This window comes from Talpa europaea, assembly GCF_964194135.1.
Source record: "Talpa europaea genome assembly, chromosome: 2".
In the NCBI taxonomy this organism is placed as follows: Eukaryota; Metazoa; Chordata; class Mammalia; order Eulipotyphla; family Talpidae; genus Talpa; species Talpa europaea.
The window spans coordinates 8,207,558-8,221,449 of NC_140068.1; the positions used below are offsets into that span (position 1 = coordinate 8,207,558).

The following is a 13,892-nucleotide window of genomic DNA, read 5'->3' on the forward strand; positions in this document are numbered from 1 at the left end:
GACAGTGGGTCCCCGGGGGCTGCAGCCTCCCCCTTGCCTTGCGTGGGTTCTGAGGACACTGCCCCAAGTCCTTATATCTTACTAGAGCAAAAGAATGGGACCTCTCCCCAGGCCGTGAAAGGAAACAGGAGCCTGTCCTGGAAATGGCTTTGTAAGCGGCCAGGAGCTCCAGGCACAGGCTGCCCTGGGCCAGCGTGCAGGTGTTTCTAGACATCACCTCACCCAACATGCTCCCCGCAGCCCTCTCGGGCAGACGCCACCAGGCCCTTCCGAATGGGGAAAACTGCGGCGGGTGAGGTCAGCTCCCCGACTGGACTGCTCGGTGGGTGGTGGGGCTGGTGGCGCTCAGATTTGAAAGCCATTTCTTTCCCCCACCCTGTGCTACTTAGTGATGGAAACCCTGCATGCGCCTAAAAGCGGAGTGTGTATTTACTCTGGGAATTGGTGTAACTTCAAGCTCTTTGATAACTGGCTGGCACGAGATGAGAGATTTGATCACCATTTTTACCTTAATGTGCACACTTGGTTAAACAAAGTATATGCATTATTTTAGCCTTTAAAGAACCTATTTCAAAGAGCTATCATGAAATTTTCAGTAGTTGTTTTCATCCAATGATTTGAAATCTCTGGAAGAAAAGTTTTGAGTCCTGGCATACCAAGTGCAAACGGCTGAGATTTGCATCTGAATAGCACTTAAAGCTGGTCATTGCAAGTGTTGCTTTCCTACTAGACACAGGTCATGCTCATACAAAATCTTTTCACTTGTTTTTTCCCCAATATTTTAAATATTTTCCAGCTGGTTTTTCAATAGGGAAAATTATTTCAAAATCAGCCACCATATAATAACCTGAAAATGAAAATCTGCCACTGTATTATAACTTTAAAAAGTAGGTGCTGGTCTTTAACAAAAATAACCATTTACTGGCACATCTGGCGGTCCACACGAGCACCGCGATGCTGGGGAGCACTGTTCCTGTCTGAGTAGACGTGCCCTTCCTGGCCACAGGGAGCTGGGGGCTCCTCTCCGGATCTTCAGCCAGCGGCTGAGTCTCCACCGTGCTGCTCCCCTGCAGACAGTGTGCAGGAGGAGGGGCCAGGTAACAGCAGCAATCTAATTTCTCTCAGTGATTCTTAGAGAACATTTCTCCGGCAATTTATCTCCACTCATTTCTATTCTTAAGGCACCTTGTTGATACTGAGTTTCCCTCTGCCCTTCTCTCCTTGAAGAATTCCGTTTATGGAAGACCCCTCCTCAGCAGAATCCCCTCCCTCAAAATCCCATTAAAGTGTCCTGCAGGTGACGTGCTCGGTCTTGCTTGCCTTTGCCTGGTTGCTGCCCCTCCCCTTTTTTGGCCCTGGGAGAAGCATTATAAGAAAACATGGGGCTTTCTCACAGCAAAGGGTGAACAAAAGCTCCCACGGAAGGTGTCCGCAGAGTGACTGCCTGCGGATTCTGACAAAAAACGCTTCCTAAGGCAAAAGCATTTCATGGCGTCAACGTGCGGTAATGGCCTCAGTGCAAAGACTGCTGCGCGCTCATGAAGAGCCGTGAAGGCAGTTGACAAATGGGCCAGACTCGCCTGCGTCTGTGAAATCCCCACCGCTGCCACATCCCCCGGCTGAGAGGCTGGGGGGAGCCAAGGCTCGTGGTCCAGAGAAGGCCCAGCACCTGGGTTGAGCCAGCAGGGCCGCAGCTCACGACAGGGCGGACGGTGCCCAGGTCCGTCACCACAGCTGTCCGATGGCGGATTTCTAGCATCACAGAACTGCTCTGCAGCTGGGCGCCAGGTGCCCTCCACTTTGTTTTTCTGGGTAGGGCAACCAAGACCCTACATGGATGACAACCGGGAAGAAAGCAGGTGACTTTGGGAACCGGAGGCGAGGCCGGAGGACTTGACGGGAGGCAGCGTGGGCTCAGGCAGTTGGGCAGAGTGGGCCCGGCGACGCGAACAGGCCTGGACTGTCCCCCTTAGGGTCAGCCCCCCACCCTCCAGGGCCCCAGTGGTTTTCCTCTGCCTTCTATTTATAGCTTTACCTTCCTGGAAAATTGGTGGCTCACAAAGATTTGTCACGGCTCTAGTCAAGAATTTGATTACAATTGGTGTCACACATTTCTTCTTCAGATCACATGACAAGGGGACCCGTTCTAAGCATATGTAAACACTCCAGGCCCTTTCCTGAGCAGCCAGCCTGATAATATGTTATCGGTTGCTGAAGACCCAAGTCAGAGACAGCGCCAATGGCAACGCTGCGTTTGAGAAAAGTGGCAGTAAGCACAGAAACAACTAGAATGATGTGAAATGAGAACATGAGAACATGAATCGCGGAGTTACTGTAAATGCACAAGTTTAAGCTAATTTATGTGGTTATGAGAACAAAAGGAGGCTTTGGGGGTAACCGAAGGAGGAGAGCTCAAGGGAGCGAAGACCTGCAGTCCCGGGGGTGGCGAGTGGGTGGAGGGAGCAATAAGAAGTCCCAGCTAAGCACATGTTGAAAAAAGTGATGAGTTGAAAAATCATCATTTAGAGGCTCTTTGACTAGGTGAACACGTTTAGAATGAATGGTCAGCAGTATCAGGAAACCACAGGAAGATTTAAAGCAGGCCTTAATACCCCACAGTCACAGGAAAAGCAAATGGACGCATCCTGTCCATGAAAAAGCAACACCAAAGAAAGCAAAAACGGTGAAGAGAATTTCAGGCATTTTTCTGAGCCCTCACACGGAGCCAGGTGAGCACACAGGTGTTTTTTTCCAGTACGGTTGAAAGCATCCCACATAAAAGGGGTTCTGTTTTGTGTGGTTAAGATGTCACATGTCATCTTTAGAAAAATAACTATGAGTCATTTTAGAAAATTTAGTTTCTTTGCTGACAATTTTCAAAATAAGTTTTATCGATAATTTTGTTTTAATTGAAACAATTTCAGACAAAGACTGTCTTTATCTGGGTTCATCTCTTTATAGCAGAGGTTGGCAGCATTTCCTGTTCAGGACCAGATAGTCAATATTTCAGGCTCTGGCAGCCGCTTCGCTCTGCATCTCGGGGTGGAAGCAGCCAAGACAAATGGGCAGAGATGGTGCTTGGGCGGGTGCTAATAAAACTTTATTTACAACAACAGCTGGCAGGACTTCCCTTGCTGACCCTGCTCTGATGACCCACTCTTGAGGCACCTGTTTCTTTCAGAGTGGGGTTGTTAGTCTCTTTGTACCCATTTGGCTTCTAAATGCCTGCATTTAGAAGCCAAGGAGCAATCCTGGCCCATGTGCGCCTCCTGGGTGGGCAGGTGCGACTGTACATCAGAAGCAAGCTGTGTCTGTCTGTCTGCGTGAAAAACCGGAAGGAGAGAACGCAGTACCTGGCATAGGACGGATGCATCAGACAGGATGAGTCGTTTTGTGTAAGTTACATAAGACCGATACCAAACACCAGTGTTTTCTTGAAAGAGGCGCTGGTGGCGGAGAAGCCTGCCGTACCCTTGAAACATCCTTGGCAGGGAGAAAATATCTTATTCATTCCTGAATTCTGACCAACTCCAGTTAAATAAGGAAACTGAGCAGAAGGCAGATGGGCTGCACGCCTGGCCCCCAAGCAGGCTCTGCTCTGCACTCGTGTCCCAGGGAGGTGCCCCTAAGTCTGGGCACCACGTGATCCTCCATGAGGCTCTTCCCAGGGAGGGTCTGACCTGCACACGGCGGGGGCAGGGGGTCCCCCTGCTGCGAGACTCTAGGGTGGGCCAGCACCGGGGCTGCTCCCTCCACTGCCTCTAAGCCTGGCTGATCTGCTCCAAGCACCATGAGGAGTTTAGTGTGGACAAGGGACCTGGCAGAGAGGTGGTGCGGGTATCTGAGGTTGGACAGGCAGGATGAACCCTCCTTCCCCGCGGGCGATCTGCTTCACTTGAATCCTCTGTCTCTGCCCTAAGCCTTCCTGGAGAAGCCATTTAACCCTCAGTGCTCCTTCTGCCTTCCCTCTGCCGGGAACATTTGGGGATATGTTAGATCTTCCTGCCAGTTAGTGATTTTAATGAAGTGCAGAATGAGTTGAGAAAAAGTCTTTTGTACAATTTTTAGATATTCTTCCTTTTATAAGGGGAGCTTTTCTGACGTCTCGTCTGCTAGGGTGTCACAGCTGACACCAGAGTCACTCTGGGATTATTCAGTAGTGCAGACTCCTCCTGGCTTCCAGACACGCACAGGTTTGGAGTCACGGCCTGAACCGCCGGCTGCCGCGGCTGCACCGTCCCTGGGGCCACTGGCCCATGGCCTCCAGCTTGATCCTTAGGGTTCTCACCAACATTTTTTTTTTTAAAAGATTTATTTACGCATACAAGAACTGGGGTGTAAGCTGTACGTGCAGGGGGGTGAGAGGATTCACCAGAGAGAGAGGGGAGCAGAACAGGCAGATCTACTGAAGTACTGCCGAGGGGAGCAGCGGGTGAGGTAGGAGAGGTCTGTTGCACGATGTGGGTTGCTCCCTGGCTGGCCGGGGATCGAACTTGTGCCGCCGTGGCTGGTGATAGCTTGATAGCGCTGTCTCTAACCCCTGCGCCACCAGGGAGGCCCCCAACGTTCCTTTTAAGGTTGGCAGGAGGCCCCTGTGATCCCGGTGTGATGAGACTGTGGATGTGCCCGTCAGTGGCTCGGGGGCTCCGGGTAGAGCCGATCCGCGTGGGGCAGGAGAGGAGGCGCGGGTGGCGGCCGGGCGTCTGCCAACGCGCCGCACGTTGTGACGTGACCCGTCAGCCAAACAGCACGAGGGTCTCTTCCTTGCGGGCCTGTGCATGGCCTCGTTCTGCTGCTGGCCTCCGCCTGCCCCAAAGTTCACCCCTTTCCTCTAAGGCAGGGTCCACAAGTGCCCCTGCGAACGCCGTCGCTACCTTCAGTGGTTTCTCTAAGAAACACCCCAGTTTTCAGCACTTTAAACTGACTTTCTGAGGCTGGAAGGGCTTTCCACACCGCATACGAGCAGATGCCTTTGACAGAAGCGTTCGCAGGAGTCGGAAGTCCCTGCACGGCCCCCGGGAGGCGCAGGGCCTGGGGGGCCTCAGGTCTCAGAGCAGTTGTGAGGCCCCGTTATCACCGCGCGCGTCCTCCGGACAGCGTGTGCCTTTACACAGTGGTTTCATTTTTGAGGTTCCAAAACTTGGGGGAATCGGAAAGCCCCAGGGAGTGGGGTCTCCAAGCGGGAGCAGAGCGAGTATCACAGTCGGCAGCCCGGTGCTGACCAGCAGAGCCGGCGGGGCCGAGCGGCGGGTCCTCGCCGCTGCTCTTTGAGACACACAAGACCAAAAGCAGTGGCTTCTGCGTCGTGCCCCCCCCCCCGCCCCCAGCCGTGTTGAGGTCCGCGCCACAGCGCGAGGTTGTCTGCATCTAAGGCGCACCACGCGGTGCTTTACAGGCTGCGACGGGCCTGGGTCGGGCCCTGACGACCCCCCACCCCCCCCTCCTGTCCTTTCTCTGGGTGACACCATGTAAGAGCCATTTAGCTCAGAGCTGCTGGGTGAGCAGCTCATCTACAAGGACGACTAAGTCACTGGAGCAGGGCTCAGCCTTCCCGTGAGCTTAAAAAACCTGACAATGTGGGGGGTAGCGCAGCTTTCCAGCATCACAGCAGTTTTAGGGGAAACTCTGTTGAGTTCATTTTAAAAATAAGTTCGTAGAGCAAATGCTTCTGTTCACCGTCCCCGGGAACTGCGGGTTCTGAGCACCGATTCGTTCCAGCTGGAAAGTGCCGGTCGGAGCACAGGCTTCGCGGCCCGGGGGCCTTCCGTCTGCTCCCGCCGGGAGGCTGCCGCGTCCCCATGAGCCCGCCCTGGGCTGCACGTTTGTCTGCTGCACGCAGGGCAGGGGTTCTGGGGTGCGGGGGGGCATCTGACACAGTCGCGCTTGTCTGTGAATCTCTGGAGTGATGTTTCCTTCGAAGCAGAGCCGACCTCGGAGGCTGTGGCTGCGCCTGGCACACACGGGGGCACAGACACCCCTGCCCAGGGGCAGGCACGGGCAGCTGGAGGAGTGAGCTTGCTCTGTGGGGTCCCTGGGCGGGCGGCCCTTGCAGAGAGGAGAGGGGTCCCGTGTCGTGGCCCCTGCTGATGCCTCCTGACCCCTCAGCTGTAAAGTCTCGGCCCGCGGCGGGGCAGACTCGGTGCCACAGGACCTGTGAGGGGGCCTGACCCCCGCCCGGGCCCGCCTGGCATATAGTGCTCTGTCCATGGGGGCCCCCACTTTCTCCCTGACCCAAATGGCAGTTTGAGGGGTTACTTGGTAGCACAGGCAGTTGCTTCCTTCACTAATCAGGAAATTGAAGACTCAGAAATGAGCCCTGCCCGGGATTGTGTGGAGGCCCAGGGCAGAGCTCCTGTCCCCAGGTCTCCTCTGTGCCTCTCCCCCATCAGCACAGCCCCCGCGGGAACGCACCCCACCCACAGGGGCATTATTCCCAGAAAGTGCTTACCAGCGCGCCCAGGATTCCACCTGTCACCGTGTTCAGCACTTACAGCGGCCACCACGACGGAGGCGCTGCCGCACAACCACCAGGTGGCCTTTTCAGACGCAATCTGGAAAACGCCTTTATAATTCCTCTTCTCCTTTTAGGGGTGCTGCCTCCTTCTGGCCCCAGGTGGTCCTCATGACCATTCCTGAACCACAGCTGAGCTGAGTGCGGGCACGGCGGCTTGGTGGGTTATGCCTGTGCACGTGCTGGGACAGCGCAGCGAACACTCACTTTCCCGAGTGAATCGTACCAGAAGTGTTCTTGAAACGAACTCTGGTTTTCTGAAACGGCAAGATACTTTATTTTTAAAAATCTCCTTATTTTAACACTGCACTGTTAGGTGTGATTTTTGACATCCCAGTAAGGCAAAGCTGTAATCTCACCAGCTGCCATTTAACTTATGGTGCATTTTGTCAGATCTTATTTTTTGCAGCGTAGATGAGCTGAAGAGGGTCTAGAGCCCCGGTAACTGTTATTTTTTAGGATTGCAAAATTATATTGTCTGAGCATGTGGTACAAATGACAGCATAGAGATTTCAAGTAGGTGTGTTCTGGAGGCTGAGTATTATTCCCTTGGGCTGTTTAGCTCCACCAGTAGAGGGCCAGCCGCAGGCCACAGGGGGCCACGGGTGTGATTCCACCTACTTGTGTCTTGTGAGCCGCCACCACTCAGCAGCCATCCCTCTGCGCAGCCCTGGGGACCTGCCAGGAGGTGGCGCTGCTCCTGGGACATGGAAGCAGATGCCCGCTCTACTGATGGGTACCGGAATCGCCCACATCGCATCTCTGGAAGCTCTTAAAAATTACCCAAAGGTGGGCCCTTGTGGTTCGAATTTAGTGGTCCAGGATTGGGTATTTTTTAAAGCTCCCCAGACAGTGGACGTGGCCGGGCTGAGGCCCAGGGCGAGGAGGGCCGAGCTGGCTCTCACTGCGCTGCTCTGCTTGGCTTTGGCTGCTCTATTAGGCCTTCCAGGCCCACCCGACCAGGTCAGAGGTTCTTCAATGGTGAATCACTAATCCTCATGTTTTCTTCTTTGAAAAGTTTGCCCAGAATGAACATCCACTGATAAAAAGACAGTCCAGGAAAGGTGCTTGTGGACAACCACCAGTGGATCGTGTGGCGCCGGGGAGACCCCTCAGCACATATACCCTGCACTGTTTTAGAAGCAGTGACTGTCCGCGTGTCTAGGTGGAGGCTTAGCATCTGCTACGTGGTGGATCTCGCGCCTGTACGAAGAGGAATGACAAGAGAAAGTTATATTCAAAGAGCCCAGTGCCTGGGAATTCTCAGTGGGGCCCCCGCTTCTACCCCTCTTTGCCTGAGGGGTTCGTTTCGCTCCTGTGGACACCCCCCTTCAGGGCCACATTGCAACCCACCTCTTCACCGACCCTCTCAGAGAGCAGGCCAGGGCGGGGCCTCCATTGGGAGTGTGCGTGACGCCTCTCGCTAGTTCGCGCTGGCTGGTGTTTAACTGGGCTTTGATATTTAGCTCCGCGAGTCTCGCCCCGTGCGGAGCTGGCTCGTTTCTCTGACACAGAGCAGGCCCTCCGCGGTGGCCACCGAACCAACCTGGAAGGCGAGCTCCGAGGTCGGGGTTGAGTTTCATGGCGACCGTGTGTTTCCTTCATGGGAAGCACCATGTTGGGGTGGGGTGGGATGGAGCAGACAGAGGATCCAGGAGAGCCTCCCATTTGTCAGGTGACAGCTGTGCGCGAAGCCAAGGGGCTGACCCACATGCTTGTGTGAACTGTTGTTCTGAAGCAGCAGTTCTTTTTAAGGAAAATGTCGTGAGTCGAGCTGCGCCTGCCCGGTTCAGCCTTGCAGACAGTGAGAGATCAGGCATGAGGCGTTTATACTGAGGGAGCGTTTTAGTTGAAAGTTCCCGCCTGCACTGCGACGAAGCTGCTTCTTCTCATTCAATAGGAACTTGAGCCCAACAGAGGTGAGCACCTGGCGGCACCAGGCGCTGAGCTCGGGGGACACTCACAAGGTCATGGCGCCTGCCCTGGGCAGCGTGGACTGGCAGGGCAGTAAGGTGGACTGGAGCTTGGGGGGCAGCGAGGTATGCGATCTGACAGCGCCCCAGGAGTGTGAAGCAGATAGGAGGCTTTACACTTCCCCCTCAGGCAGGAGGGTGCAAATGGGCTTCCCTCGAGGGGCTTTATCACACTTACACCCAAGCAGGGTCATGCCTCGAAGGCGGTCAGTCCCCTAATGGTCGTGCTCCTGTCTAGGAAGTGGTGAGGCTGTTCTTGCTGCTGGCAACTCTCTCCCCCACACCCCTGGACCTTCACATAGCTGCTGGCGGCCCGGAACCAGCTCAGGGCCCTCCTGTCTTCTTTGGGTCCCGTGCGCCTTCCTCCCTGCTCATGGCTCTGCTGTGCTCTGCCCTGTCTGCCTGCCCTGGGTGCTGCCCTCCTGCAGAGGAGGGACCCCCTCCTCCGCCCCGTTTCTGAGGTCTCTCCAGCTGCTCCATTTCTGCATCGGCAGCACTTAGCGTCCAGCCATCGCCTGCTACTTGGCACGAGACTGCAGAGCTCTGCGGCAGGACGCAAGGGCCACTGCTTGTCCACGTGGCCACGCCACCCCGGAATTGCCTGGCGCTGGGTCACCCTGTCTGCCGGGGCTGTTTTGTGTGGGAGACGCAGCCGTATTAGGCCAGGCCTGGAGGTGGCAGAGCAGGCCACACGGGGCTGCCTCGCTTTGTGCAACTGTAAGGCAAACTCAGCTTTTTTGCAGGGGTGGCCCGTGCCGCTCTCCCCAGCGTCACTGCGAGGGCGCATCCGCCCGGCCCTACGGGGACAGCGAGAACACGGCAGGCAGGACGGGCGTGAGCTCACATCCTCACGCTGGGAATCCCGCGAGGCTCCCGAGGGCCTGTCCAGCGCGGCTGGGGTGGTCTGGCCACGGGGCAGCGGACACTGGGCCTTCCTGCGCGTCACCTCCCGCCTCTTGTCGCCCAGAGTGCAGAGCAGATCGCGGCGCTGTGCAGGAGTTGTAACGGCGCCCAGACCAGCGGCATGGAGGCGCCCAAGGAGAGTCGGGACCCGCCGCGGCCGCTGGCCCGCCACCTCTCGGATGCAGATCGCCTCCGGAAGGTCATCCAGGAGCTGGTGGACACGGAGAAGTCCTATGTGAAGGTGAGGGAGGCGCAGGCCTTCATCCTGTCTCGCTTCCTGTCCGTAATGCCCAGCTGCGTGTCCCGACACCTCTGCCCAGGAGCCGCCGCGCGGGGGAGACACCCGCTCCGGGAGGGGAGGGCGAGAGGGTGGGAGGGAGGCCTTGGAGAAAATCAGTTTCTTGGCTCACTTTGTTACCAAGGTAGCTTTCACTATGGAAACAGATGTTCTGGTTCGTCGTGGCAATGTGGGAAGGCAGCCTGGGCTGGGTTAGCACAAGTTCACTCTGGGCGACGAGGAACTAGACCTTGTTCACAAGTGGCTTTGGAGGCGGCCGCCGCCCAGAGCTCAGGCCGATGGCCATGGGCGCAACCCAGTCCTGTCTGCCGGGGGTCCCTGTGCAGCACCGAAGCCCACTGCTGTGCCGGTCGCCACCTGGTGTCCCCACCATCACTGAGGGGCAGAAGCCCCTAGTTAGTAGTTTAAGAAACGTTTTCTGAAGAACACAGGAACCTGGGGAGAGATTCTTTTGCTTTAAGTATCTGCTCAAGCTTTGGAAATATTTTAGCCTGATCTGATTGGCCAGTTGCTGCAAACAGCCTAGCACAGCTCTGGGTTCCCAACTGTCCAGCTCTGATGCGCTCAGTCCCAGCATTAAGCTTTCACGCAAGCACACAAGCTCCTTCTCCACCAGACCTTGAGTTCCCGTCCCCTTACCTGGACTGAGCTGCAGGCCCTCACAGGTGACGCAGAACTACCCAAAGCCCCTCCTTTGGTCTCCCAGGGAAGGAGGACCAGCTAGACAGATGGCACTTTGCTCCCCATCAAGTCTTGCCCTGCCTCTGGCGTGGGGAGATGAGAACTTGCAGAGTCCAGACTAGTTTTCTGGACCGTCCTGGAGCAGCCATGGCCTGTCCCGAAGCCCAGAGCCCTTCTGACCGCTTGAGCAAGGACCTGGGGCTCCTCCCCAGGGGCCCGGGTTGAGGGGGAGCAGAACGCACATCCCTTTTGGTTGCTGTTCCAGTTCACCGTCAGGGCGCCCCCCCATGGGAGGGTGGACTATGGTGCGGTGACACAGAGAACGTGCGTTTGTCTCCTCAGCGCAGCCCGCTCCCTCTGTCTCCAACACCCGCGCCTGCTGTGATCTCACACACACCCCGTTTTCACTTTTTTTGTTGTTGACATTTAACATGCAATTTTACTTACTGTTCTCTAACCTGGATCCCTGCACGTAACCTGAATTTTCAACATCTGTATTTTCCCGAGAGTAACTTCTCACACCCCCTGCCCTGAAGTAGCCACTGTGGGGTGAGGGGCGGGGGGGAGGCCAGGGAGGCGGCGTGGCCTGGAGGTCTGTCCACACGGTCAGGACTCCCACCATAAGGTTCTGGAGACTCCAGGCTTGACGAAGGGCTCCAGGTCTAGACTTCTCCATTGCAAAATGAAGGAGGCCAAAAGCTGACTTTGGGGTCAGGCTAGTATTTCGGACTCAAAGTTCTACAGTACAAAGGAAAGAAGGAAAGAAATTTTTCTATCCGTAAACTGTATCTCAGTCTTGGCTTCAAATTCTTAACCGAAAAAAACAAGCCCTTTACCTAAAGAGTTTGTGAAAACAGACTATTCGTATGTCTGAGGCCTGATCTGCTGGAGCCTTGACTGCGGCCTAGCTTGCAAATATCATAGCTGCTAATCCTTGGAAATTTTTCTTGTATTTGAATATGGGGGCTTGAAAGTTTGCTAGAGCTTCAACCCCCAAATTGAAGAGCTCCCCAGAACCTGTCCTCTCCCTCCAGTTCTCGGTTGGAGCTGCTGCCCTGCCCCTAACGCATGTCAGCCAGGTGTGGCCACACCTGACAGGCTTCCCCTTCTCCACAGGGAGGTGACTCCCCTGTTGCAGGAGAGGAAAGGAAGATTCTGGATCTGTCAACAAGATACTAAGCAGAGTAGCTCTCAAGCACTAAAGGAAAATGTGGAGCTGGTATTAGCCTCTGAAGTAGGGAGGCAGTAATGACCAGTTTGAAAGTAAAAAAATCCAACAACTCAGAAACCATCATTCCTAATGGGGGGGGGGGGGTCTTTGGAGTTGTTGCCAGGGCCAGGGAACACGGGGCATTTGGACTCTCTCCTGCCTTTTAGGACCTGAGCTGCCTCTTTGAGTTATACTTGGAGCCACTTCAGAGTGAGACCTTCCTTACCCAAGATGAGGTGAGTGACCACGTCCCTCTGGCCACTGACTAGCTCCATGGCCTCACTCTCAGGGGGCCTCCTAGGTTCTACCTGTTGATCTCTGAAGAACACACCAAGTCTGCGAGGCCACTTGTCCATGGAGGACGGCGTGGCCGGGCGTGAGCTGACCCGCACAGGACGGCCACGCCCTGTGTAGAAGGTGCATCAGACTTCTTTTTAAAACATGATTTGTTTAATGTTAAATCACAGTAATTATTGCTTTTCTGCTGAATTCCACTTCCCCTGATTTGCATTCTGAAAATTTTACACCTATTCAAAGTCATTTTAGAATTGCAGGGACCAGCTGTGTAAACTGCCTGTGTACAAATGGCACCGCCCGAAGAAGGTGCCACCCAGTCTGCAGGGTCCCTGCTGTGCACCTCGGCGGATGACTCGTGGTTTACTTGCGGGTCTGAAGGGGACCTAGACCTCCATCGCTAATACGCTCTTTTCAAAATCCTGGTCTTCATGCAGATGGAGTCACTTTTTGGAAGTTTGCCAGAGATGCTTGAATTTCAAAAGGTGTTTCTGGAGACTCTAGAGGATGGGATTGCAGCATCGTCCGACTTTAACATACTTGAAACCCCCTCTCAGTTTCGAGTAAGTATCTCAGACTTAAAAACAGGTGGGTAGAGTAAAACTTTCCTTGAAAAAGAACGTACTGTCCGTCAATTATTGCAAAGGTTACCTACGTGCCATCACATTTCACCTTCTCCCTCGAGGAGTCTGGCGATCAGCACTCTGGGCAGCAGGGCCTCTGGGATCTGCCCAGCCGCTGACCAGGTCAGTGCCCTGTGCGCGGCTCTCCTAAAGGATCAGCAGGGTGACTGCGTCTGCAGCCAGAGCGGCAGGTGGCACGTGATGGCAGCACAGGGCCGCAGCTGTTCTGCAGACCCTCCTCGTCCATGGCGCCCTGTCCCCAGTGTGCGCTGGCTGACGAGCAAGAGGTGAAGGCAGTTGCAAGGGCAGGGAAACACAGGCACAGCCTCGGTCACAGCAAATAAGGCAGAACTGGCGCGATTCCTCAGCTTGCCCATTTCTTATATGCTGCCGTGTCACATATATTTTTATAGAACTGTTTCAATTGTCCACCATGTCAACTGACATTTCAATCAGAAATGTCAACCAGAAACATTTCAATCAAGCAGAAACCTGCTAGGGGGTTGCCCGGGCTGCTCTCTGGCTGATGGGGCCTTGGGTTTACCGAGCCCAGGCTTGCTCTGAGCCGTCACTGCTCTGGCATCTCAAAGACATTCGCCAGAGGGATGCAGAATCAGCCAAGGGCCTTGCCAGTGGCAGTGATTCAATCGCAGCTGATGTGGCTTCTCCCCTTCCCTTCCAGAAACTGCTGTTTTCCCTCGGAGGCTCCTTCCTTTACTACGCAGACCACTTTAAACTCTACAGCGGATTCTGTGCTAATCACAGTAAAGTGCAGAAGGTTCTAGAGCGAGGTAAGTTGCTTCCACCTTCTATAAAGCTAACTTTTGTATTTTAACTGTGAAAGGGTAAATCTGTACTTAATGGTAGGGTAAATGCAACTTTAGTGGTTCATGCTCCATTGTTGGCCCTGAATTTGAGAAAACAAGGGTAAGTTTTTGGTTTATTTCAATTAATAACTGAGCATGTGTCCAACAAGCAAAACTACTGACTTGCTATGTGTCATTTTGCTATTTAATCTGTGTTCTTTTGGGGATTGGGGGCTGGCAAACTCTCTGCTCTAAACATTGACACTCAAAAGCCCCTAGAGCAGAGTAGAAAGGAATCTAAACCATTTCCTTCTTTCCTGTTAACCACCTTCTTAAACCTGCAAACCAGCCATCACCGAATTCACATCAAGTGTGTTGATGAACACGAGCCTTTGGTGCAACCAGGAGAAAATGCCCATTTATGCCTCCACACTTCCATCATGTCCACGTACATCTGTGTGGGCAGCCCCCTGCTCCTCTTCATGCCAATAGCACATGCGATTCCGACACTGACAGAGATGCCTGAGCTGTGCTGACCTGCAGTGGTCAGTGTATAGGCAGATGTGGGTGCCTCGGGCCCCTGGGCCCTCAGG

At 54.6% G+C, this 13,892-nt stretch overlaps 1 protein-coding gene across 4 annotated transcripts in view; it reads left to right on the plus strand.

Moving 5' to 3' along the window:
• TIAM2 (TIAM Rac1 associated GEF 2) overlaps positions 1-13,892 on the plus strand; it is a gene marked incomplete at both ends in the record, with an annotated part of 89,842 nt that overhangs the window by 66,912 nt on the left and 9,038 nt on the right. For 3 of the 4 annotated variants that reach the window (XM_084229057.1, XM_084229059.1, XM_084229058.1), the window contains 4 exons: positions 9,452-9,628; positions 11,744-11,812; positions 12,308-12,433; positions 13,176-13,284. In XM_084229057.1, coding sequence (XP_084085183.1) covers positions 9,452-9,628; positions 11,744-11,812; positions 12,308-12,433; positions 13,176-13,284 — 481 coding nt within the window. Of the gene's footprint in view, positions 1-9,403; positions 9,629-11,743; positions 11,813-12,307; positions 12,434-13,175; positions 13,285-13,892 lie in introns of all 4 variants that reach the window. The other variant, XM_084229056.1, reaches the window with a different exon arrangement.